We start from the raw sequence: 27,824 nt of genomic DNA, 5'->3' as shown, positions 1-27,824 counted from the left end.
AAAAAGCACTTGGCCTTAGATTTAAATATAACTATGTCTACTTAAATGTCTTGGCTCTAGAAAGAGGTTACTGCCAGCAAACGTTTGCCTGAAGAATTCAGTCCACAATAAGAGTCCTTTCCCCAGTCTCATCTTGAGGAATCAAGATAAAACAAGGTGTAAGCAATATTAAGCTGTCCAGAAGTTGCTTAGGCTTTTAAGGCAAAAACACCACTTCAGTTTTTTTTCCCTAGATTCAGACCGATAACCAAAACAATTGTTTCAGGACTGATGTAATGCATAATATTCTGAAAGATAAAGTTATAGTTATTTTTGCCTACCTCATAGACAGCAGATATCCTCACCAATCCCACAATGTTGTCTTTCAACTACTACTAATACAAAATAAATTTACATAAGCTGTTTCCTCATCACCCTCTGAAAAAATGTTCTCATTTCCCCCCCAATTTTCAAAATCAGCCAAACTCACATTCCAATGAGCTAATGCTATGCTAATGGGTGTTTTGTTTTCTCACTGCAGAAACTGCCTGCAACACTTTATCCCTTGTACCATCTAGCTGGCATTTCATTTGGTTCAGCTCATTAACATGCTGTCATGGACTATGCTATAGCATAAAAGCTCCCAAATGCTGTCCTAATGTTTGCTAAGATACACCACTTCACAAAGTGGTGATGCACAGCTTTTCTTTTTGGAATCAAAAGATACATGCTAACAGCGTATATGCTTTGCTTTTTGTGAAGAAAAGGTTAAGGGATATTTAAGAACCACAGAAAACAATTGGTCAACTTGATAGAGAAAGGAGCACTTGTTGATCAGCACCCTCTTAGTTGGCAAATGGCTAACTTAAGACTGAGCAATGACTGGTTAAAGGAAGTTTTCTGCAAACTCCAAACGTACAAATTTGAGGCAGCATGCTACGAAAAATGAGTTCTGTAGACAATGAAGACAATGCAAAGTCACAAGTACATATTAAATTGCATTACAAATGAATAATTGGAAATCTTTATGGTGTGACAGATCATTTTGTATAATTCTAGAGATCCTTAGGCTATCCTGCTAAATGTTAGTCATTTTGTTTCAATAATAATATAGCTCTGAACGTAAGTTGAAAACAAATTATGAGAATTAATGTTTCCATTCTACTGGCTAATTCAAATTAGCAGGATTTTTCTAGTAACTTATTCAAATGGCCACACTCAAGCAATGATAAAATCGCTACTGTTACCCAGAATATTTTTTACAAAGGAAGTAAAGTTTCCAGGTTAACAGAGGGGCTACACATTTTAGTATTTTTCACACATATAACCTGGGAGAGATTACTTAAAATACTTATAACAAAAAGCATTTTCTTTAAAAAAAAAAACAACCCAGAAAGGATAGAAAAATGCTGCAAAAACTGAAAGACCTTAGTTTTTCTTAAATCCCTGTGTAAGGGATACCAAACAGTATGGGTGTCTCAAGGCCAAAGCACTCACAAAGGGGTACTGTCCCATTTGTCTCGGACATTGATTTCAACATCTCTCTGTTCAAGAAGGTATCTGAAAGACAAACAGACAATTTTAATAACTAAGAATCTATTCCAACCCACTTTATTCATGGCTTGAGTTTTATTTTTATTAAAAAATGTCCCAGCAACGGTACCCCCTTAAAGACTCAACCAAAATAAGTGAGATTCTGCCAAAAAATATTTTTTTCATATTACACTTATGCCATTTGTCTACCTACTGTAGATCAAATCCAACCTTCTAGAATGTGTGTGTGTGTGTGTGTGTGTGTGTGTGTGTGTGTGTGAAACAAATAACAGAAGTTCTTTAAGGTATTATTGATATGAGCACAGTGTCCCTTTATATAGTACGAGGAAATAGAAGCATGCAACAAAGTGCAGTTTCCACTTTGTTTTCAGGTGCAATTCAATGTTATTACTTTTTAAATCCTTCATGGCTGGGAGCAGGGGTGTCAAACTGTTGGCTCGTGGGCTGGTTGTATCATGCGGAGGCCGTGCCCACCCCAGCTCCAGCAATGCAAAAAAAGTTGTGATACGTCGCAACATGTCATGTGATGTGGCGAGTTTGACACCTCTGGCTTGGAGTCTCATTATCAAGAGGGCTTACTCCACATGGAATCCGCCTGCAGGAACCACATGTTCAGAGTTCCCATTCATCAGGAATTAAGGTAGAAGGGACTAGAGACAAGCATTCTCCGCAGAGACTCTCCTATTAAGGAATTTCCTATTACCAAATATAGCATTGGTCCTTCATACCTGGAATCAGCTCTATCAGAGAATATTTGGACTGGGAAATAAGGAATGCATATGCCGGAGGTGAATGGTAGTACAGTAAGGATATAATACTATTCATCATTTTTTAAAATAGCATTCTTCTGATATGAATACTATATGTGTTTATATTATATTAATGTGCATAAATACACATTAATAGTATTGTTATATTGTTTTGCTCCATGCTGCTTAGATTTGCACTGACTGAATAAAAACCAGGAGGATGTGGATTCTAATCCTGCCTTAGGCATGAAAGCCAGCAAGGTGACTTTTGGTCAGTCATTCTCTCAGCCCAGCCTACTTACAGGGTTATTGTTGTGGGGAAAATAGGACGAGGAAAAACTATTAGGTATGTTCACCACCTTGAGTTATTTATAAAGTAATAAAAGTAGAGATTAAAACTAAATAATAAAAAAAAATAAAGCATCCTTTGTTTCTTGAAATATCATTTTAAAAGGGGGGAAAGACTATTATAAACAGACTGTTGAATTAGGACTTTAATTGTTTTAGCTTAAACTTCAGAGATATAGAGAAAACAATTAAGAAAACCCTAAAATGGCAGCATTTAATGTACTACATTGGATTATTCTTTTCATCTACTGGTATTACTACTGCTGTTGTACATTTTGGTTGGTATGGCTTTTACATCATAGATTTTTTTTAAAAAAATGTTCTTGTTATAAGAACATTAAAATTAACTGTCTATGTTTGTGATTATATTGTGTACTTCCAGTATTTAAATCTGATTAAATCTGTTATAATCATTATTTTGGTAACCGACGTTGCTTAGTATGAGATAATTTTTAGCATTAGATGACTAAATCAGTTGATAATTATTCCTATAGTGCTGACTTATACATTCCCTCTTTATAAATTGCTAACAATTATTAGCTTGTGTTTTGATTATGTCCTCTTATACAGTAACAGTGCTACATTCTTCCTTGTTACAAGCCGCACACTAAACTCATTTAATAGAAAAGCAGTAGATTCAAATTGTCTTTAAATACCATGTAATTTTAGTATGAGACTGAATGTTTATAAATTGCTTCAAAGCTCATCTCACATGTACTGTATCTCTCTACTTTTTAAACTAGCTGTGTTAGGATATCTGAAGTTGTCAGCTGTTTTAGGGATGAAGTAGAACTGATAAGCAGAAAAACTTTTTTTTCAGAAAGAATATAAGAACCAGGGGCTCAGCTAAATGGCAGCATTTAGAATCACTTGACTGATGGTTAAAACAGAACAAAATGAAACCATAAGGCAGGTTCATTCTACTTAATATTTGGACGGTAAAGCACCAGTAATTCCAAGGCTAGGCCAAGAAACAAAATAAACATTCGCTGCACTGACATATCCATCAAGTCACCAGGAAGTGAACCTAATCAAGGAGGATGGATTTCCCACTACTAACATGAAACAACTTGAGTAAGAGACTTAATAATAGTGGTTGCTTTGGGAGAGAAGTAAATGAGGGCAGGTCAAAAGTATGGTCATCATAACAAAATTAACACAGCATTCCTTCTATCATTTTTGGGTCCCAAATATTTAATATACTGTGCACATTTATCTTACTATCTAACACAAGATTCTCACACATACTTGAAATGATCAAATGTGTGGGGTATGCATACACACTTTGCTGCTTTTGGAGGAGAGAAAATGGAAATGGGAGTGATGAAAGCTAATGAGGATTATTTACAGTATAAGTGATTTCTAACAAAGCAAGCTAAGCGTGAACCAGGCATTCTTCATTTAACATTTTAATATATGTAGTGTGATAAGAAACGTTAGTCACCATGAGAAAAGGTGTTAATGCTCCTTTTGATCATCTTACTACTGTTATTCTAAATCAGGGGTCTTCAAACTTGGCCCTTTTATGACTTGTGGACTTCAACTCCCAGAATTCCTCAGCCAGACAAGCTGGCTGAGGAATTCTGGGAATTGAAGTCCACAAGTCATAAAAGGGCCAAGTTTGAAGACCCCTGTAATCTAAATGCTACAAAAAAGCCAGATGTGGTTGCCTATACAGCTTATTTCCTCCCAAATGCTACTTCCCAACCTCGAATACTAAACCAGAGTGTTCACCGTACATTTCCGTCAACAGAGTCAACTTTCCCCTTGCGTGCCAAGTGGCTGCATTTTCTGTTAGCTTTCAAACGATGGCAAATAAGTAACTAATAACCAGAAGCACTTTCAGTTAAGCGCTTGGCGCAGCCTGCTCCGCATTCACACGTTGGAAGAGTCTGAAAACGCAAGAACCCACTTTGAAAAGTTCTCGCTCGTAAGCAAAACACGCCACGACTCTCGACAAAAATACAAAGGGCGGCCAACCCCCGAGCGCCAGGAGTTCATATATACCTCCCGGTACTACCAACACCCGGCCCACCGCGGGGTGGGGTGGGATGGGGTCAGTCATGCCCCAAACGGGCCAGCCGCACCTTCTCCACCCTCGGCCCGCCCGGAGCCCCCCCTGAAGCCTCGGCCCAGGCCTCACCGCACGCGACAAACGTCGCCCTTCTTGCAGCTGGTGAAGAGGTCGCTGGTGTCCATGGCCCGGCGAAAAGCGCCGCATTGACCCGGCCTGGAGGGAGCGAAGGTGGGTTGGGGCTGGGGGGAGGTGCGGGGGGGGGGGCCGCGAGGCCGCCTCGGGGAACCCCGAGCGGGACGGATGTCAACACGACGGCAGGGGCCGAGCCTACCAAGGCCGGCCCTCGCTCTCCACCCCGGGGCCGCGGCTTGCACGCAGGCCCGCCCCTCTCGCCGCTTTGCAGGAGGCTGGACCTCGCGGCGGGAAGGGCTCCGTGCCGCCTCTGCCCCGCTTGAAAGGTGAGCCGGGGCGGCGGTCGGTCCCTCAAAGGCCCTCCGTGGCTCAGGACGGTCTCAGCTGCGCGGCGGCGGCGGCGACTCGCCTCCTTCGGAAGCTACTCGGCCCGGAGGAGCTGGAGCCGGCCTTGGCGCACCCGGAAGCCTCCGTCCCGCCCGGGGATTCCTATGTTTGCGACCCTCGCCCCCAAACGGCGACGCTGCTCGCTTAAGGCTCGAAGAAGACCACCGCGGGCCGCAAAGCCTTTCTTCTTTCTACTCCGGAAGCCGGCTCCATTTAAAGGGAGCGGGCGCTGCAGAAGCGACTGAGTAGCGGAAGCGTACGTTTGCTTTTGAAAAGGACATAAATTGAAAACGCTGAGGAAGGCAGTCAGCCAGCCCTCCACAGGAAGAGTCGCTAAGGGGGGGAAAAAAGCCGCAGGATGGAGAGAGAATTTGTGTATGAATTCAACGCCGGGAAGCAGCATTTTGTGCTTACCGTGCCGCTGACCTTCCCCGCCCCAGAAAACGTTCGTCATTTGCCTAGGCGTCTGATGCTTCTTCATAATTTGCCTTGCTTCGTAGAAAATGGCTTAAGAGAGTCTCTTGCTAAGTTCATAGAGGAGGAATCGGTAGGAGATTTTGACAGAGAAGAGGAAGCGGCTCTGGAAGCTGTGAAATCTGGTAAAATGGATTTACACCAGCTGGCGAAGGCTTGGGCCCAAGCTTACACTGAGACAACATCAGAGCACGCCAGACCAGAAGACCCCAGCTGGGATGAAGATTTTGCAGATGTTTATCATGACTTGATCCACTCTCCTGCCTCCGAAACGCTTTTAAACTTGGAACATAATTATTTTGTTAGCATCTCTGAATTAATAAGTGAAAGGGACGTGGAGCTAAAAAAACTGCGAGAAAGACAGCGGGCAGAAATGGATAAGGTGATGCAAGAACTGGGGAAATCATTAACAGATCAAGATGTAAACAAGTTGGCAGCTCAGCACTTTGAATCCCAGCAGCTACTGGAGAACAAGTGGAACAATGAATTGAAACAAACCACAGCAATCCAAAAACAAGAGTATCAAGAATGGGTTGTAAAACTTCACCAGGATCTGAAAAATCCCAACAGTACTATTGGTGATGAGATCAAAGTTACTCCCAATCAGTGGAGAGAATCTGAAGAAGGAACTGGAAGACTTTTTGAGGACCAGAGGCAATTGGAAGAAAGTTTCACTATCCATTTGGGAGCACAGCTGAAAACCATGCATAATCTGCGACTACTGAGGGCAGATATGCTAGATTTCTGCAAGCACAAGCGCAGTCACCGCAGCGGAGTCAAACTCCACCGTCTTCAAACTGCACTATCACTTTATTCAACTTCCCTTTGTGGTCTAGTCTTGCTTGTGGATAATCGCATCAGTTCATATAGTGGGATCAAAAGAGATTTTGCAACAGTTTGCCAGGAGTGTACAGATTTCCATTTTCCTGGAGTTCAGGAGCAGCTTGAAGTTGTTCAGCAAGTTGTCCTTTATGCTCGAGCACAGCACAGTAGTAAAGCCAAAAGACTAAACGAAGCAGGAAACAGAAATAGTGGCAATGAAGATAAAACTAAGAATGGGGAACAGAATCAATCAAATATTTTTCCAGGAGAATTTTATATCACCCGACATTCAAATCTCTCTGAAATTCATGTGACTTTTCATCTTTGTGTGGATGACAATGTGAGGTCAGGTAATATTACAGCCCGGGATCCTGCAATCATGGGCCTCCGAAATATCCTTAAAGTGTGCTGCACCCATGACATCACCACAATTAGTATTCCTCTTCTCCTGATACATGATATGTCTGAAGAAATGACAATATCTTGGTGTCTGAAAAGAGCAGAACTTGTATTTAAGTGTGTCAAAGGATTTATGATGGAAATGGCTTCCTGGGATGGTGGGATTTCTCGAACTGTTCAATTCTTGGTACCACAAAGTATTTCTGAAGAAATGTTTTACCAACTGAGTAACATGTTGCCACAGATTTTCCGTGTTTCATCTACGCTAACTCTGACATCCAAACACTGAACTCCCTCCAAAGTTCTGCAAAGGATTAATAAAATGATACTGGATTTTAATACATGAAACATTCTGATAACTTGAACATGACTGGGAAAATTCCTAACAGAAGCACCTGCAATATTAAAAAAAAATCACTGTACTTTCATGGCTACACAAAGGGAAATGGGTAATGGGGGGTTTTTTTTCTTCTTTTTTCCCATTTTGCATTCCAGGCCCAACCACTGTTAAATGCTATTCTAAGGTCCTTCCAACTCTTAGATAACAAGAATTGTAGTAGAAAAGTGGGAAACTAAAAATGTCTGTGTATAACTGGAAAGTAGCTGTATGTTGAAAATATAATTATCAAAGGAAAAAACTTGCTTTTTTCTAGATATGGTTGCATTCACATAGAAATTTACTTACCTGTTTTGTTTTGAGTGTGATACCAGTTTGTTACTTCACAGAATAGAATGTTAACACAGGTAAATATAATAACACATGCTAAACAGTTTTTATATTACCAGATGAGATTTTAGATTATATTTTATTCTGTAGAGCTGTAACTCCTACTTTGAAATATTTGCCTGGATTTTTGCAGCCCAAATACAGTAGTTATATTTGAGATGGCATTATGTTTTGGTCTTGAGTTCATAAAAGAGATAAACATGGAGAATTCAAAACCACTGCAGTAAATTAAAAGCTTCAATTTTTTAATAAGAGCAGGGAAGCAATTCATGTCCTTCCAATTTCATTGTGGGATTCATGCACTTTACCTAACTATATACTGTGACCTTTGCTTGGCTTTAGCTTCATATGTTGTGTAAACTTAGCTGTTGTAGTTTATAAATCGTGGCTTAAAAATTGACTCACACGATATGTAGAAAATATCTCCTCTGAAAAGACAAAATATATTTTCTATACTATAGGTAGTAAAGATAACATCAGAACAACTACATCTTAGTTTTCCGCCAATGAGCAAAAACATTTTCCTTTATAAAGTACATTGAGGAGCTTTTGCTGTTGATTTGGTCGAACATGGTGCTATTTGATAATAGTAATAATGAGAAAGATGGGATTGAAGTTGAAGAAATACATTATTAAAAAAACGTATAACCATAATTAAACCAGACATGCCTCTGCTCTTGGTACAGGCAGGTCTCTTTCATCTAGATTAAGAAATGAGTTTGTAACTCACAGTTAATACTAATATCAGTTTGATTTTAAGTTGATATTGAAAAATATATATATAAGCAAGTTGATGGAGTATATAGAGAAGCAAAATACATAGATTTTCTAACATATTTGTCACCTTGGCAACATTTCCAGTTCTTTCCTGTTTCCCAGGATCTTGTTAATACTTGTCTTTTAAGGTATTGCTTGGATTATCCAAAATAAAAAGGCCAAGTTAAAATCCAATGAAATGACCAGAGTTATGGCTTGCCTGTTTAATAAAAACTTAAATCCAAAAGGATTGAAATATTTTAGAGATAGTCCTCAACTTATGACCAGTTGCTTAGTGACTATTTGAAGTTATGATGGACCTTAAAAGTACTTATGACACAGATTCGAAGTTTGAAGGCTGGGTCCCCCTGCGGTCATATGATTGCATTTTTGGCAATTAGCAACCAGCCCACAAGGGCATTTACAATGTTCTACAGTCATGTGATTTCACTTTATATTTTTTGTGCTTCCAGACAATGGATTTGCCTAACAGCCACTGTTTGCTTAATGACCATTCCATTTGCTTAGTGACTGCTTCAAAAAAATGTAAAATCGGATCAGTCATGTGATGATCCAGTTAACCTTAATTATATGCTCAAGGTCATAAATTGAGGATTACCTATACAGAACAACCACATTGTATAAAATCTACATATTTCTTTATATTTCCTCCAATAAATGGGGCTTTAGTTTTTAATATAGTATCTAGTATAGATTGCTTTTGTTGAGTGTTCCCTAATAAGGGGCAAAATTGATTTGAGTGATTTTCTCTACCAAAAAATAACCATAAAGTTAAGATAATTTTTTTTATTTCTGATGGCAATGTTACTTTTAACCAATTCAAAAAATTTATCTTGTAACAGAATTTTGTAAATTTTCGAAATCCTCTTTTTCTCCTACTGAGTGATGAATTTAGCTTAATTTCAAATTTAGTCATGGTTTTAGCTATATAGGTTTTGATTGCTAGAACTGCAGTAAGATGCAGAATATATATTTCAAACCATGAATGAGTTGAAATTCTTAAAAATGTTTGCAATTATTTGCTAGTTTTAAGAATATTCCTGTCATTTCAAAGTCCCTGTGGAAATTCTTTTAAATAATAACATTAATTTCCCACACCTGATGCTATTTAATTTTGTTTTCATCATAACACTTTTATAAAAGTACGAAGGGGTGATGGATGTATATTTTCCATTTTCTTAAACGTGGCGTTCATGCTTAATGCAAGACTGGAACTCATAGTCTCCCTGTTTGCGGCTTGGTGTCTTTAACTACCACACCTACCTATTCTCACTAATTTTTGAGCAAACCATTATAATTCTAATTTTGACCGTTGTTTCATTTTCCTAACTGAGTAATTAACCAGTGGTTTAAAATAGTTGTCCAAATGTTTGGGACCATAAACCTCTAGATTATTGAGTGTTACTGATTTGAATCCCTGATGATTTGCCCAATAGATTTTGTATTGTAGGAGTTTTTATCTAAATAGTGAGTTAGAAATACTTATATCATAAACGTATTAATTTTCCAAAAGTTAGAAAAGTATTCATAATTGTAGAATTTTCTTGTGTTTCACACAATTAGAGCAATATCATTAACAAAAAGATTTATAGTGGGTGCAATTAGTTTCTAATCCCTGTATTTCCAAACACACTTTATTTCCTTTGTTAAGAGTTCTGATGAAATAGTAGTAAGTGAAGTGAACATCCTTTTCATCTTTTTATGAAAAAATGTTGATACCTTTTTGATAAAGAAAAAAAGAGTACATTAAGTAAAACTTATCTCTTCTTCCTATTGTTACACTGATGTCACTAGCACCTATTTTGCTAAAATTAGGCAAATTTTGTGTCAGACTAAGATTTGATTTTGTTGGTTGGTTTTTAGCTAAGTAAATTGTATGAGTTTAGATATTGTAGTATGTAAAGCATGTTTATAGCAATATATGAACTGTATTGTGGCTTTTCCATCTATTATTATAACTAATGTATGTTAATGTTAACTTAGCCCCTAACAAAAATTATAACAAATTGGGGTTTAACATCCTATGCTATTCCAATTTATAATGTTAGAATGTATACCATAGAATTAGATGTTATTTGGAGGCGAACTCAACTTAAAATTTATATTGCAGTAAATGTTCATGTCTTCTGGGCCATTTTGTCATATATTTTGGAGAAAAAACTTTGCTTGACTTTTAAGTTAAGGTTTACTATTGATCGTTTGCTAATGCTCTTGTAGCGGTATCAGGTGTTTTGTTATGAAAAATTATGAAGAATAAAATATTTATCAGAAATAACCATTTGGATAAGCAAAAACGTAGGATAGATTAAAGGAAGGACTCAAAGACAATTTTGGAAAAAGTTGTGGGACGTCATGGACGTAGGAAAGTACAGTACCCCAAAATTAGAACATTAAAGAAAAGAATGGTGATAGAAAATTGAACAGAGCAGAATGTTCAGAATACATTAGGCTTTGTTTCTTAGAAAAAAACTTAAATAAAAATTCATCACTTTGACTTGGCCAAGTTATTCTTTGTAGAATAACTTTGCAGTGGTAAAAGTTTGTAGAACTGAACATTTTATCTTCTGGAAACATTTTTGTACCACACCATAGTAGTATTTATTTTTTTCCAAGAAATTTATAAATAAAAAATATAAATTATAAGGAAAAGTAAAAAGATTAAAATATATAAAACTTGGGCTTAAAACTGGTAAATACTCCCATTCTCCGATAACTTGCAATCTGCTCTTCTTGATCTTTACAGATCATTGCTAAAGCATTGCTAACTGAGATTTATGGTTAAATGTGTATTGAGGGAAAGCAATCCATTGATATTGAAATGACTTGCTTAATTCCGTGATGATCCATGTGTTAGTAAAAAATATTGACAATTTTGAACCTTTTGTTACTTTTATTATTATTTGGATATAATTATTAGGTACAGAAGAGTGCCATAGGCAGTGGACGTGGTTATATGTCCCAAAGGTGCTTTTTCAAAAGGCAACTGGACTTTCTTGTTTTTCTTTGAAGACATTTCGCTTCTTATACAAGAAGCTTCTCCAGCGATGGTGAGGAACAAAAGGATTTATTTGCATTCTTTTTGAGAGTTGTTGAGACCACTTGGAGGTTTATCTGTGTCTCCAAAGTCACCTAAGTAGTGCAGATGGGAACTGCTGAAAGGACTGGGAGGTAGACTGGAGATAGATGTCGTATCCCTCCCCCTCTGTTGAGAGAGGGCTGTTCAATTGTGATGGCCTCTTTGACTCCTCTTTCAAACCAGTGGTCCTGTCTCCAAAATGTGGACTTTGCTGTCTTCAAAAGAGTGGCCTTTGTCTTTGAAGTGCAGATGGACTGCTGAATCTTGTCCTGATGGGTTTGTTGTATGTTGTGCCATGCATTTATGAAGTGGTTGTTTTGTTTCCCCAATGTTCAGATTTGCACATGTCTCACTGCATTGTATTGCATATACCATATTGTTTAGTTTGTGTTTCAGTGTTTTATCCTTCAGTTGAACAAGCTTCTGCTTTAGTGTATTCTTTTTTTTTTATTGAAAAGTTTTTCAATACATTTTATCTTTAACAATCCCTCCCCCGCTCCCCCCACCCACCCCTTCCTAGCCCTCCCTAACCCTCCCCCCACCCCTTCCCCCCTCCCCCCTCCCCGACTTCCCAGAGCTAAATACAAGGTATAAAGGTAAAAACAATCATAAACAACCATATGTTAACAACAATAAACTATTAAGTCTATCGCACTCTAGCTCATATAAAATGACTACAAGCAATACTAATATCACATCAAAACTTATACAAATGCTAAATGAAACTTTTTAGTCCCATATTTGTTCTGGATGTAATCAATCCACTTTTTCCACTCCATAATATAACGTCGTTGCGAATGGTCTTTCAAATAAGACGAAATCTTTGCCATTTCCGCCATGTCAGAAACTTTTAGAGTCCATTCTTCTATAGTCGGCAGTTCCTCCTTCTTCCAATATTGACCTACTAAAAGTCCTGCTGCCGTAATTAAGTTCAACTTTAGTGTATTCTTGGGTTTGTGTATTCTTGCTTTAGTGTATTCTTGGGTTTAAAGTGTGTACGTATGCTGTGTTGGCTGAAGATCTTCCTGAGCATTGTAGGTGATATTGAAGGGACATATAAACCTCCAAGTGGACTCAACGACTCTAAAATAATGCAAATGACCAGCTGTCTGCAAGGAATATAAATCTTCCATTCCCCACCATTCAGTCAGAGCTGAAGAAACTTCTTGGATGAGAAGCGAAACGTCTTGAAAGAAAAACAAGAAATTCCAGTTGCCTCTTTGAAAAAGCACCTTTGGGACAATCATGACCTGGATGACTGAGAATCTCCATTGACATTCACATATAATGCTACTTCATAATGTTAAGTATAATCACTGAGTATAGTGTGTGAACTATTAAGATTTCAGATCTGTATAAACTAAGAACATAGTAGCTTAATATAATGTATAAATCTGACAATTATGGCATATAAACAAACTTTTTCTCATTCTGTCAAATTCTTAGCCACTGCCTGGACAAGTCGCTGCACTTAGCAAGAGATTTTTTTTTTCAGAATGGTTTGCCATTGTTTCCTTTCTAGGGCTGAGAAAAATTACTGGCCCAAGGCCACCCAGCTGGCTTTGTGCCTAAAGTGGGACTAGAATTCCCAGTTTCCCAGTTTCTATCCTGAATGCCTTAACCCAGTGGTCCCCAACCTTTCTGGCTATGTAGACCAACGGGAGAGAGTAATGGTTCAGTGCAAATGAAGTTTGGCACACCCGCTTGCTGCCACCCAGTACTGAGCTGCAGCCTGGGGGTTGGGGACCCCTGCCTTAACCACTGGATCAACGTGGCTCTCAAACAAACATTACTTTGAGCTCATTTATGACCTAGCCTCATATCTGTAGAAGAGTCATGATTTGGTGGTGTCGCCCTCGGGCCGTTTTGGCGGTGGAGAGGGTGACTATTATTACTCACCTTGGCGACGATGGTGGACCTATTCCCTTGCTTCAGGCCGCCTCTTATGGCGACGGCGTCTTCGGACCGCTTGGCTGGCGAAGAAGACGACCGGGAGTCATCTTACCGGAGCAAGGACGACATGGGGCTCCTGCATCGTGTATCATCTTTGGACTGCTTTTGCAGTGACGCCGGTGATTTAGACTACTTTTACTCTGGCCTGCCTATCCTCCTTGCCTTGGACACACTTTTTACCATCTGCCTACCTATCCTCTCCCCTCTCCCTTTGGACTTTCGACATACCTGGGTATCGGCCACGGTGGGAGAGTGGCTGGACTTTTCCATCTGCAACCACATAGAGGTGGGAGCTCTATGGGTTTGCCTACCCAGAGGATATCTGGTCCACCCCCAGGAACGGAGCCTCTACCCGTTGTGAGAGAACGGGCTGCGGCCTGTCTTGGGGGCCACCCAACTGAGTGGCAGTGAAGTTGGGTGGATCCAGGTTTCTGTCATGTTCAATCCTCCCATGGACAACTAAGGGATGCCTATCCTGGACTGTTTGGACTTTTTATACTTATGCGGCAATATACGAGTACGCGTTTGTACGCCCTCAGGGGTGCCCCCCTCTCCTGGGTGCGACCTGCCTCCTTAAATGTTGATGACCTTGATGACGGGCCCGAGTTTTGGGTCTCTGAGAGATGGCTGGGCAGGGGCAGGGGCTATCCATGTAATTCTAGAAAGCCTCTGATTATTTTTTTATCCAAATTTTTTATAAGGTTAGGGAGCGGGGTGGGAGATAGCGGTGGTTTGGCTATGGGGGGTGGCCGATCTACCATGGTTCAGACCAGCCTTGGGTCTGATGGCACGGGGGGAGAACGGGGTGGCGTTGTCGCCGGGGCTCATGAGCGGGTCGTGGGATTATCAATTCCCACGACGGGGAAAGGCAGCAGGCGGATAGACAGGGGGCCGTATCGTTACCGGGAGGGCCGTCCCCGCTATTTGCAAGCGGTGAGGCGCTCCGACCCTCTGCTTCTTCCCCGAGGTTCCGGGAGCGAGGATGTGCAGCCTCCTGAGCTCCGGCTGGTGTACCTGAATGCCAGGTCCGTGGTTAATAAAGCTCCCCTCGTTAGGGATTTAGTTGAGGGTGAGCAGGCGGACCTGGCTTGCATCACGGAGACTTGGTTGGGCCCAGAGGGTGGGGTCCCTTTGGTTGACCTCTGCCCACCAGGCTTCCGGGTGCTGCACCGGCCAAGAGCTCAAGGTAGGGGTGGGGGAGTGGCGGTTATTATTAGGGAGACCTTATGTCCGCGGGAGACCACCGTTTCTCAGATAGTCGGGTGTGAGTCTCTCTTTGTGAGATTTGGTTCGGGGGCGCAGTTGGGTTTGCTGCTGACGTACATTTCGCCTAGTCGTACAGCGGCAGCCCTGCCCGAGCTGCTTGATATCCTCTCAGGGTTGGTGGTTGAGTTTCCCAAACTTATAGTTTTGGGAGACTTCAATCTACCATCCCTGGGAGGCTCATCTGAGCTAGCTCGGGAGTTCATGGCTTCCATGACGGCCATGGACCTGACGCAAGTAATTTCTGAACCAACTCATGAGGGAGGCCACACCCTTGACCTGATTTTTTTATCTAGACGGTGGTTGGATGATCTTGGTGGGGGCTCTCCATTTATTATGCCCCTGTCATGGACCGATCATCATCTCCTGCGGATGGTCTTCCGTTTTGCCACCCCCCGCCGTGGGGATACGGAACCAATTAGATGGTACCGCCCCAGACGCTTAATGGATCCTGATAGATTCCAAGCGGCGCTGGGGTCCCCACCTGCCTCCATTGCTCACAGCTCGGCGGATGCCTTAGTGGAAACCTGGGAAAGGGCAGCCACTGAGGCACTTGACCGGGTTGTACCCTTGCGGCCCCTGACCCGGCGCAGATCCCAGCGAGCTCCATGGTTCTCCGCGGAGCTCCGGGAGATGAAGCGTCGGAAACGGGGCCTAGAGAGCTGTTGGAGGTCGAGCCGATCCGAACCCGACCGGTTGCGGTTAAGAACCTATATTAGGTCTTATCTCGCAGCGATGAGGGTGGCAAGGTGTAATTACTTCTCTACCCTCATTGCGTCCGCAGATAATCGCCCGGCCGCCCTGTTTAGGGTGACTCGCTCGCTCCTTAATCAGGAGGTGAGGGAGGATCCCTTGCAGGGTCGTGCTGAGGAATTTAGTCAACATCTGTCGGATAAAATCGCTCGGATTCGGACCGGTTTGGACTCCAGCTGGGCAGAGTCAGGCGATCAGGACACGGACGGTCTTGTCAATGTTATCTGGGAAGAGTTTGATTCTGTGACCCCTGATGAAGTGGACAGGATTATGGGGAGGCTGAGCTCCTCCACATGTTTGTTGGATCCGTGCCCTTCCTGGCTGGTTTATGCAGCTAGGGAGAGGACACGAGGCTGGCTCCAGGCGGTTATATCTGCTTCTTTGAGTGAGGGTTATTTCCCCACCGTCTTGAAGGAGGCGGTGGTGAGACCTCTCCTCAAGAAGCCTGCCTTGGACCCAGCTGTATTGAACAACTTTCGTCCAGTCTCCAACCTTCGCTTTCTTGCGAAGGTTGTTGAGAGTGTGGTGGCGCATCAGCTCCCTCTGGTCCTGGATGAAGCGGATTATCTGGACCCCTACCAATCGGGTTTCAGGCCCGGGTACAGCACGGAGACGGCATTGGTCGCTCTGGTGAATGATCTCTGGAGGGCTCGGGACAGGGGATATTCCTCTGTCCTAGTCCTATTAGACCTCTCGGCGGCTTTCGATACCATCGACCATGGTATCTTGCTGCGGCGTCTCAGGGGATTGGGAGTGGGAGGCACGGTTCTTCGGTGGTTCTCCTATCTCCTGGGACGTTCGCAGTCGGTGTTGGCAGGGGGGCAGAGATCGGCCCCTAGGTCTCTCGTTTGTGGAGTTCCTCAGGGGTCGGTTCTCTCGCCTCTCCTGTTCAACATCTACATGAAACCGCTGGGTGAGATCATTCGTGGTTTTGGAGTTGGGTATCATCAATATGCCGATGATACCCAACTTTTCGACCCCAAACCACCCCAGTGATGCCCTCGCTGTGATGTCCCGTTGCCTGGAGGCGGTTCGGGTCTGGATGGGGAGGAACAGACTTCAGCTCAACCCTGACAAGACTGAGTGGCTGTGCATCCCGGCATCCCGGGATATTCAAAATGTTCCATCTCTTTCTATGGGTGGTGAGCTTTTACCCCCCATGGATAGGGCTCGCAACTTGGGAGTCCTCCTAGATTCACGGCTTACCCTAGAAGATCATGTAGTGGCCGTGACTAGGGGGGCTTTTGCCCAGGTTCGCCTGGTGCGCCAGTTGCGGCCCTATCTGGACCGGGATGCCCTGTGCACGGTCACTCATGCGCTCGTGACCTCTCGCCTTGACTACTGTAATGCTCTCTACATGGGGCTTCCCTTGAAGACCACTCGGAGGCTCCAACTGGTACAGAATGCGGCCGCGAGAGTTGTCTTGGGAGTTTCCCGGTACTCCCATGTTACACCTTTGCTCCGCGAGCTGCATTGGTTACCAGTTGTCTTCCGGGTGAGGTTCAAGGTCTTGGTTATGATCTTTAAGTCCCTACATGGCATGGGTCCGGGGTACCTCGGGGACCACCTGCTGCCGGCTTCAACTCCCCTCCGCCCTGTGCGTTCCCACAGAGAGGGCCTCCTCAGGGTGCCTCCGGTCAGGGAATGCCGACTGGCGGCCCCCAGGGGGAGAGCCTTCTCTGTGGGTGCCCCGGCTTTGTGGAACCAACTGCCGGTGGAGCTCCGGACGGCATCGGACCTCCGAACTTTCCGTCGTGGTCTGAAGACCCATTTGTTTGAATTGGCCGGTCTGGCCTGATGGGGGAGCTGGGTTTTAAATTGTCATTTTAGATTGCATTATTGTTTTTTAATTGGGCACTGATTTAATCTTTGTTTTAACTTTTGTATAGTATTGTATTTTTATTTATATGCCCTGTGAACCGCCCTGAGTCCCCAGGGAGAAGGGCGGTATATAAATTAAATTAACATTAACATTAACATTAACATTTGTTTCACATGGTTCTTACAGTGGTGATGCAACATGTTAAGACCCAATGTGGTTTATTCACTAAACCAGATTAAGCAAAATGGCTATATTTATTGTTGAACAACTTGTTTGGTGTACATGCCATGGGATATTAAAGCATAATGCTTGGTTTACAAACCACAGAAACTAGATTCAAACCCAGTCCCAAAAGCAATGTTATGGCTTTGCTTATGGTAAATGAAATCTATATGTTCAAGCTATCTGTTAAGCTAAAAGGGACTGTTTTCCCAGAGCATGCAAAACTAACCAAGTGTGTCATCAAAATATAGACATGGGTCAATAGCTTTTTTCATACAGATTGGGTATATTTTCTCATCCAAACCAAAACAAAGGCTATTCTGAAGTTAATCTTCTCTTCCGATCTACAGAGGAAGAATCAGCTAGTTGCCTCTTTTCTCTTTTTGTGTCAGTTGCTCATGAATCCTTCCAGCAAGCCGGCCTGGCCTGATAGATTTGGGGTTTTATTTGTAGATCTGGGGTTTTATTTGTTTTATTGTTGGTTTATTGTATACTTACTTTGCTCTGTACACCGCCCTGAGTCCTCCGGGAGAAGGGCGGTATATAAAACGAATAAATAAATAAATAAATAAATAAATAAATAAATAAATAATACCCCGTACTAGTACCTCCAGTCTGTATCTCAGTAAAAAAGGAGTGTTTAAATTGGGATTATCGGGCCCCTGAATTTTTTATCATGAAATACCAATTTTCTGGTTCTCAGTAAAATGGATTAGTGTATAACTGGATCAAATTCTGCTGTAATTTCTGTGATGAAGTATTGATGGCCACCCTGGTTATATCAGAAGGAACCATAATAGATAACTGCAACTTTTCCATTTTTACTGCCAATAGACATGTACCAAGAGTATTATATATTATATATTTCTCTATTGGTACCAAAAATGGGAGCTATGAACTACTTTCCTAGCTGGTTAAAATGTATTTTAGCTCAAAACCTGGATTTAATATATATAAACAAAGATACATTAAAAATCCAAATATAATGGAAGTTGGTTGATTCTCCAGTCAAAAGGTGAATTCTTTTTTTTTCCCCTGCAAAATTTAGTTGGATTTAGTTCAGATTCCTGCTATGGCTTTGCGCATTCTGTATTTTGTCTTCTAGAATGGAAATTCAATATTATTCTCCAGCAGCAAGAGCCCAAATGTTAAAAAATTACCTTAATCAGAAAATTTCAGTAATTTTCAGTAATTCATAAGTAAGTTACTTATTCAGCTGTAAAGTTGACAAGAAAGCGAATCTCAATTTTAACTTATTTTATACAATTGCTATATATCACTACATTTTCAAATGAATAAATAACCATGTGTTTATAATCTATTTTCACTGTAGATGTATACATTATATAGTTCATATACAGAATTTGTTTGTTCAAACTGCCCTAGTTTGAATTTATCATTAGCACAGTTGATGGGAGAAGAAAAGACACCGGAATAATCTTGTTCTGATCAGAAACTTTATTTCAAAAAGTGCCACCAATAACTAAGAAATATGTACAGTACTGGCAAGTGAAATGACAGATAAATCCATTGTATTTTGCAAAAGGTAAAATTACATTGAGAAAATTCTGCTCTTATGTGGGCTATAGAAATTTTTCAAATGAAAACCGTTAATGAGAGGCTGCTTAGGAAAATAAAACTTGGGAGACAAGAAGTGTTCACGTATATATCCTAAGTGTTTTGATGTATCGGTACAGTCATCTCTAATTCAGTTTACTGTCAATTAGATTTAAAATGGCAACCTTGGTCTTTCAAAGATGGAATAATCTGAATCAAATTAATTTAGTCCATAAATTGCTTGCCCACAGAAGGATTTTTTTTCCAGTTCTTGACAATTGTGCTATTATACTAATGAATATTTAGCCCCCTATTTTAAAATCACTGCAGTGTTCTAGGGAATTGCTCCAAATCAAATATAATGTACATATCTGGTTAAATTGTCTTATGTTTCATGAGATGGTCCAAAGGGTTAGAATATGTTCTTTCCCATCAATAGTACTCTTGAGAGAAACATAATATTAGAGGAGACTAATTTATTTTAATCAGAAATTCATGAAAATCAGTATCCATGGCTGACCCAGCTAAGCAACATCTTTATAGCAATCTGTGTTCTTTAATCCCTCAAATAAATTCAATGCTTTTCAAGCTAAAGACTATTCTTTATCTCTGAAGTGTATTACAAAAAACAACAACCTAAAACTATAATTTCTTTCATTCATTTGAAAATTTCCTCTTATCATCTTAAAAAATTAGAGTGGATTGTGTTTTGTGTGAAGAAATTCTGTGCAAGCCATTGCATCAAGATCATTACCAACAACAGCAGAAATATTATGCTTATGGCTCAGTTCACATCTCATGCTTAATCACAGCAGTTCTGCTTTTTGGTTCTGCTGTAATATTATTGTGAACATAGCCACCAAGTTTTGTAAAGTGCACAAAACTGTACACACAAATGTGTCACGCAAATGAAGTTTGTCCAACAAACTACAGCTCAGCATGATTGGGAATTTGGGAATTCATAGGGATCCAGGATCCTCTGAAAAGAAGGAAGTAACTATAAAGGAAGAAAAATAATGTTTGTATACGAAGAATAATATTGGGGACTTATCCTAATGAGCTATTTTCCAGCTGGGAGTCTCATTATTGTGTAAGATCATTACCTCTAAACCTGCGTTTTGAAGTAGAATTACCAATTTGGAAAAACTGGTTATTGATTTGTATGGAATGTATTGGAGTGCATAATATTATGTATTCATGAGTACTATCATATGTAAAGTTTAAGCAGCTCAGTTACCATATTTTAAATGGTTATAAAATTAAATATGTAGTTTGTAGGTTTAATCATGCACTACACTGATGAATCTGCACGGCTAGCTAAAAATGCAAATGATCTGGATAGTTTAATAATGAAAGTCAAGGAGCACAGTGAAAAACTGGGACAATTAAAATGAACAAAACTTAAGACAACAGGTTTAGTAACCATTCTTATAAGGGACAACAGAGATATTGAAGTGATGGATAGCTTCTGCCTTTTAGAATCAACTATCAACAGCAAAAGAACAAGCAGTCAAGAAGTACACTGCAGACTAGCACTTGGTAGAGTAGCAATAGAAAAGATATTCAGATGCCATGATATGTCTGCACTGACAAAGATCAGAATTGTGCTGACAGTGCTCTATGGAACTTAAAGTTGGACTTTGAAAAAGCAGGATTAAAAGAGATCTTGCTTTTGGAGAAGACTAAAATACTGAGAATACTATGGATTGCCAAATGGGTCATAGAATAAAGCAACATAAAAGTGTTACTCAAGGCACAAATAACAAGGCTCGGTTTATTATATGAAGACTCAGCTTCTTTGAGAAGTCTATAGCAGGGGTGTCAAACTGCCAGCCCGTGGGCCGGTTGCATCATACGGAGGCTGTGTCCACCCCAGCTCCGGCAATGCAAAAAGTCGCGATACGTCACAACACATCATCTGACGTGGCAAGTTTGACACCCGTGGTCTATACAGGAAAGAAAGATGGAAGGAAAGTGAGAAAGAGGATGACCAGCAGAAAAGATGCACTTACAACACTGCTGAAAGACTTAAAGGGCCAGACCAGGGGCTGATCATATATTGGAGGTCTATATAGTGATCAAGAGTCAGCACTGACCTAATGGCATGTAATCAATCAGTTTTGATCAAGCAGGGATTCACAGCCCTAAGAAAATGACCAGACAAGTAAAATATGTTTTCATGTAAATAAATATAGACCATATTTTTGCTTCTCATAAGTTTAGTTAAATTTGGCTTTATGTATTTTTAGCAGTTTTCCTAAGAGATAAGTATAGTTTAACTTTCAACTATAGCTCCTAAAGCAGTTTCCAGAGAAGAAGGAGGCAGCAACTGCAACTTTCCAATTTTAAAATCTAAGGCTAATTTCATGTAATTCCTAGCTATGGTTGGCATTAATGCTTACTGTAAATCCGTGACAGTTTACAAAGTGTCTCATCATTTGTGAGGGAATTTAAATGAATTTATTATATCATATTAAAGGAGGTTTGCAAACTAGTTTGTACTAACTTTATTTTTTTCCTTCATTTGGTCTTCATTAACAAATCATTTAAACTTACAACTTTAAGACAGAAACATTGTTACTGAGCTTAAGATTGATACTTTAAAAGCTGATTTTGGAATGGACAGAACTGATTGAGGTTATACTGCACCTTCAGTTATAAATCAAGGTGTATAAAACCAGAAAACTTTAGATCATATGGTTAGCTAGTAGTCCCCAGATTTGGGGAGACAGTGGAGACATGAAGTTCTGAGAACAGAGTCATAGAACTTGAAGAGATCACAGGTAGTTCTCATTTAGCAATTGCCTCAGACAGCCATTGCTTGCAGTTACAGGGGCGATGATAAAATCATTTTGCAACCACCCCTCACATTTATAACTTCTGTAGGTTTGTAAAGTATAGGAAAGCTGAAGTAAGATTATAAGTACAGTTTCAGTTTCATTTAGTGACTGCATCATGTAAGCAACTGTTTTGCCAATCTCAACTGTGGTTGCTAAATCACTACCTTTATTATAGAAAAATCCCTACTATATGTTCTTACCTCCCCCCCCACTTGAGGTAGGGGTATTTTCAGAGAAAGCAATGGGTTTAACTACCTCTCAAAAGCTTTCTTAGTAAAGTAAAATGAGAGGTAGTTAAACCCATTGCTGATGCCAGAATATTTTCCTTTACAGTTAGCCAGCTTCCCATTACTGTAATTAAAAGCATTTGTGGTCCCAGCACTAAATCAAACCACAAGTGTGGCTTAGTGTGATATATGAATCCATGCATGCTTGTATAGAGGCACAGTTTTCAAGAAGTCAAGGATCTGGGTTGCCATACAGGTCCAAGGAAATAGTCATTTCCCATAATCTCTGAAATCTTGCTCTTCTATATCTGTGACAAAAATTCATGTGTCATATTGGAACATCTTCTGCAAATTATTGGCTATCAACAAATTACCAACACAGGAGATCTCCATAAATTATTATAATGTGTAGTATTCCATACAATCAGGAAATTATAGCAATAGATCTTCTAGACACTTGATTAAGAATTTTCATCATTCATGCTTGCATAATTTCATATGAATAAAAAAGTCCAGTGAAAAAGTATTTCTGCAATTATTGAAAATTATTCTTTCTTCTTTTAAAAAATAAGACTTGTGACACAGCCCAGAAGTTGCAGATCTATACAGGAGTAAAGGCAATTTTTAAAATCTATTTGATCAAGGATCAAAGATGTACTCTACATTGTAACAAACCTATTTCTAGACATTTTTGCAACAATTTCCTTTTGTTCTATTTTTTTAAAAATAAACTTGCCTTGTACTGTACTTCCATTCTAACAGCACCAGCTTCCTTCTTTTCTATATTATTTTCATCAGTTAAAATTCTTTGTACATCAGAAGTGTTTGCATTTACTTTGTTGTTGGACATTAATTTCCAGGAACCTTTTGGTGAGATATTCTAGGATGCTTGTCGACATGGTTTTCTTCCTGGCATTTCTTCTACGCTTCCTTGGTTTATTTAATTTTTATCCTAATTGTCCTTCAAGTGAATCCTCCTTTGTAGGCCTCCTCACAGCTCATGGGTGCTTATTTATTTACTGTACTTTTTAAGCCCACCTTTATTACTTTATAATTTTTTTTCAAAAATTTATTTTATAAATTAAACATAATATTCATTCCAGCTCCTAAGTTGCTCATAGCGGCAATCCTGTGAAGTGTGTTCGACTGAGGGAGAGTGACTGGCTCTAATCAGCCAGCTGGATTTCATGTCTAAGGTTGGACTAGAACTCTGTCTTCTGGTTTCTAGGCCACTATTTTAACTACTACACCAAACTGGCTCTCTATTACAGGGGTCCTCAACCTTGGCAAGTTTAAGGCTTGTGGACTTCAACTCTGGGAACTCTGGGAGTTGAAGTCCACAAGTCTTAAAGTTGCTAAGGTTGAGGATCCCTGCTCTATTACAATCTTTTTGTTATCAAACAAGATATGTTAACAGGGGGGGGGGGAAGGTGGAATACTCCCATAGTTATTTTCATTGATGGAACAAGCAATTATCCACCAATCATCCACTACTACTTGGATTATAATATTGATTGGCAATAAACTCTTAAAATATTGCACCTTTTTTCTACAGAAGTCTAACATACAAACCTTTTGTTCCATTATTTTCCCTGTAAGTGATTGTTAACTCGCTAAACACACCATATTTTAAAGAGTTGTCAGTTAATACCAAGTACTGAAAAAGTACTGAAATAATTATATTTGTGGAAGAGTACAGAATGGGGGTAGGTGGGGAACAAAGTAGCTTGAATTTTTCTGGGTTTCTTCTTAGCCACCAGAGGTCAGTGTGGTTTAACATAAGTTGCCAAGATGGCCATAAATTTAATTTGTGGAAGAGGACCATCTCCCTCTTATTCTTGCCCATTATTTTTAATATTTTGCTTGATTTCAATAAAGGCATTGTCCAGCTGAAGTGGATAGTTATGATTGCTTTTCTATGACTGCCTTCTATGCTTATACAGAAGGTCGTAATTTAGGGACCTTGAGTGCTCTCAGACAGAAATGCATTGTGTGATTATTCTGCATTTTACTCTTTAATAATTTTTTTTCTATAATAAACAAAAAGATAGGAAAAGTAATAGAAAAGAAGGCAACATACCAGATTAAATATGACAGCGCCTGGATACTTTATAAAATTCTTTAAATAAAGGAAGGCTTAATAAAAAAAAGACCTTGTCTAGATTGAAAGCATTCCCTGTCTTACAACTTACGATTAACAGTCACTTTTTAAAAATTATGCAAGTATAATAAATATGCATTTTTAAAACTAATCAACGCTATTAAAAACCAAAATAGGAACACAAGAAACAGTGTAGCATTTGATCATATCTATGTTGTTTTCGAGGCATCATGTTGTATTAATAAATTGTCATAATATATAGTTTTTCTTTTCAGAAATATTGCTTGTAGACATTTGCAAATTAATTGGCCTGCCTTCTTACGGAAAGAAAAGATAAGTGCAAAATTTATCAGTTAATATAATTATTGAGAAACCAAGGCAAGGTGTTGGTTATAAAGCAGGTATTTTTGCAAATATGTCTTCAGTTCACTTCCTTCCTTTCCTCCCTTTTCCCATCAACAAATCTCACCAGGCCCAGTTTTGTATTATTAGCTGAAAGTTTTGAATAAAAGAACAGGTGAGTTCACTACATTGCTACAACAAATTATTATAACAAAATACCTTAACTTAGTATAGAATGGCCTGATAAGAAAAAGATTAAGACTGAGAAAAGACAAGAGTAGAGATTAGGAAAATATATGGGTGTCCAGAATCAAACAATAGTTAGGATTATATAACATGATAGCCTTAAACCCTATTAATGAGTTTATATAACATGCTATGGCCAACAATGGTATGGTTTAATATGAAGATCTTGTTCACGTTAAGATTAGGGCAAGATAGATTTCTATAACGCAGTGAACCACAAGCTCCCTGATCGTATTTTAAATTAGTCCATTGTGTATGAACCCAGTCACTGAACCTATTGGTTGGGGGAAATTTTCTGGACAACATAAAAAACCATTCCAGGGAATAATTCAAAGCAAATTGCATGTGACAGACATCTTATGAAAGCATGTAGACAACGTAAGAAACTGCAAAAAGATAGGATGATGCTATTCTTACTATATGTCAGAACTGCTGGCCATGAACAACTTGTATAATAAAAGCAGAAGTTCATGAAAACATGGAAGTAGCTGTTCATCAGTTGGTTCCAAATTGACATAAACAGAATGGGTTAGTCAATTAATTAGTCCTTAAACCAGATAGAGCAAGAGAATAATAATAAAATAACCAAATACCACCAGCTGCAGACAAGACAAGAAAAAGATTTTGAAAGTGGATCTGTGTCATGGCAATTAACTGCTCAACAAAGAGTTGGATCCGTTAGCTATCATCACTTGAGAATCCTTGGTCTTACTCAAAAATCTTATTTGAATACAACTTCAGTACACTCATTATGGCATCTGCACACAAGACTATGCTTAACATCCTTGTAACATGCAGAGGAAGAAAAGCCATTGGTGGAATAAACTGTGGCATGAAAGAGGAATCTTGGATTATAAGACATTTTGTGAAACCTATTTGCCCTGTCCTCTTTAATACCCACTAGCGGCCTAGAGTCTAAATTCCTCGAGGCACAACTGAACAAGATCTTTTATAATAGATTGCAGTGTGTTCTTGTATATGGAAGGAAGGATCGTAAGCAATATTTCTAACCTTACATTTAAATCAGGGGTGTCAAACTGCCGGCCCATGGGCCGGATGCGTCATGCCGAAACCACGCCCACCCCATTGCTGGCAATGGAAAAAAGGTTGCGATATGTCACGTCACGTGACGTTGCGAGTTTGACACCCCTGATTTAAATGAGCATTCTTTTATTGTCATGCTTAATATTGAATGGTGCCGTTTTCTGCCGCTCATATTCAGTCCCAGAGATGGCTGGTTGGCATATCCTACACACAATTTGAGAGCAAAGAATAACCAAATTGAAGAGCAAAACAAATTTAGGGAAATATGAGTGAAAGAAAATAAATGTGGTTGCGCTTCTTTTAATCAAGATAGGAAAAACACCAGCTACAGAGTTATAACTAATTATTCCTCATAATTCCTGATATAGTTAGGACAAAAAGGAGACAAACAATAAATCAAATGAATAAAGAAAGATACAAAAAATCTCAAAAACAGCATCAGTTAGAAATTAAGATGCATGTATCTCCCCCACAAGAAGGAATATGTGATCTTGAAATATACTATTTACACAAGTTTACTACCCCAACTGGAATCTAGCTAGGGATTTATTAATACTTTTACCTCTATTTCAACAAGACTGTCTAAGAGAAGGTATTTATATAGTATTTATATATATATATATATCATTGAAATTAAACTGTGCTAAAAATCATTTTGCCTTATGGGGACAGCTTTCAGTACTCAAAGTGAGCTATAGATGAGATACATATAGATTTCATTTACAAACTATTGTCAATTTTCTTTCAGTACATATGAATTTTTATGTGCAATTTTCTCTTAAAGAGCAAGTTGCAGTTCAGTTGGATATGCAATGAGAAATCTACTGTTTTTCAAAATAAGACTATGGGATGTGTGCAACATGGTAATGTTCTGAAGAAAACAGAGCAAAAAAAATACAAGATTTTTTATCAACACTGAATAAGACTGAATCAAATTCTGCTTCTGTGTTTCTTAAAAGAATTTCTGGAAAAAGCTTTGGGGAATTCTGGTTTAATCAACTCTTTCCATTCTTATGAGAAATCTTGGCTCCAGTTTTGATCTCAAGGGCTCTTGTAAGCTAACCAAATTTATTTAAATAAATCTCTTGCTTACACAGACCAAGTGAGACTAAACTATAATGTATTGCATAGCTATAGAACAGCATTCCCTATGTTTCCTCCAAGATCAGACAAGAACTAGAGACAGTAATTACCTCCGTTCTCATAGGAACTAAATTAGCTGCAGTAAAACACCTTTGAGGCTGAAACTATTTATTTATTGCTATTCTGGTCAAACTGCCAATCTTAAGAACTTATCCAGTTGATATATTTAAAAGAGAGCCCACAACTCCATATTTTCTTATTCTTTATTTCTTTTCTCATTCCATTTTTGTTCTTATTCTTTCTTTTTCTGCAGGAATCTCACTCCTTCTCCCTATCTTTTCACTGATGTTTGTCATCCATCCTCTCATCATAATTTACGGTTGCTTTTTAAAATAAAACCCCATTTTTCCAACTTCTAAAATTATAGAATCATCATCCTATCATAGGATGCGTGCTGATTTTCAGAACCAAGGAGCCTGGGCTAAAAATTAGGCTCATTTCTCCTCATGTAGAGTCTCAGTTTGGACTGGACCATCCACCACTGTCCCTTCACAGTAACAAAAAAAGGGGAAAAAGATAACCACATTACCAAAATTATAGATTAGTTTACCCTAATGCTGTATTTAAACAACATGGCACTCAGAGCATAAGGGTAATCATAACAATGTGACTTTTCTTGCAATTCTTAGCTGCCCAACAATTGTTGATACCATATATATAGAGAGAGATAGGGAGATAGATAAATAGATAGATAATATGATAGATAATCATGGTTTTTATCCACAATTTCTGCCCACTGCCAGCTAGAGGAACACATTTAAATGAGCAGATAATATGATATGCACTAAAAGCCAGCCATGGCCATGGAAGAGGTGTGAGAGAAGAGCTAATAACTGGTATGCATGATGTATTCCTGACTAACCATCTGCT

General features: G+C 39.4%; 2 protein-coding genes across 4 annotated transcripts in view; one reads left to right on the top strand and one right to left on the bottom strand.

The window, feature by feature from the left end:
• Window positions 1-4,983, bottom strand: part of ABTB1 (ankyrin repeat and BTB domain containing 1) — a 32,707-nt gene extending 27,724 nt beyond the window's left edge. For all 3 annotated transcript variants that reach the window (XM_083351534.1, XM_083351535.1, XM_083351536.1), the window contains exons 1-2: window positions 4,774-4,983; window positions 1,477-1,539 (exon numbers count right to left, since the gene is read on the bottom strand). In XM_083351534.1, coding sequence (XP_083207660.1) covers window positions 1,477-1,539; window positions 4,774-4,829 — 119 coding nt within the window. In that variant the 5' untranslated portion in view covers window positions 4,830-4,983. The remainder of the gene's footprint in view (window positions 1-1,476; window positions 1,540-4,773) is intronic.
• Window positions 4,984-5,518: 535 nt separating this feature from the next.
• Window positions 5,519-9,019, top strand: FERRY3 (FERRY endosomal RAB5 effector complex subunit 3). The gene has a single exon (XM_083351533.1). The coding sequence runs from the start codon at window positions 5,525-5,527 to the stop codon at window positions 7,148-7,150; it is 1,626 nt and encodes a 541-aa protein (XP_083207659.1). The 5' UTR covers window positions 5,519-5,524; the 3' UTR covers window positions 7,151-9,019.
• The last annotated feature ends 18,805 nt before the right edge of the window (window positions 9,020-27,824 follow it).

Source organism: Vipera ursinii (genome assembly GCF_947247035.1).
Source record: "Vipera ursinii genome assembly, chromosome: 2".
In the NCBI taxonomy this organism is placed as follows: Eukaryota; Metazoa; Chordata; class Lepidosauria; order Squamata; family Viperidae; genus Vipera; species Vipera ursinii.
Note: the sequence above shows the minus strand (reverse complement) of the source record. Positions and strands in the feature narration are given on the sequence as shown.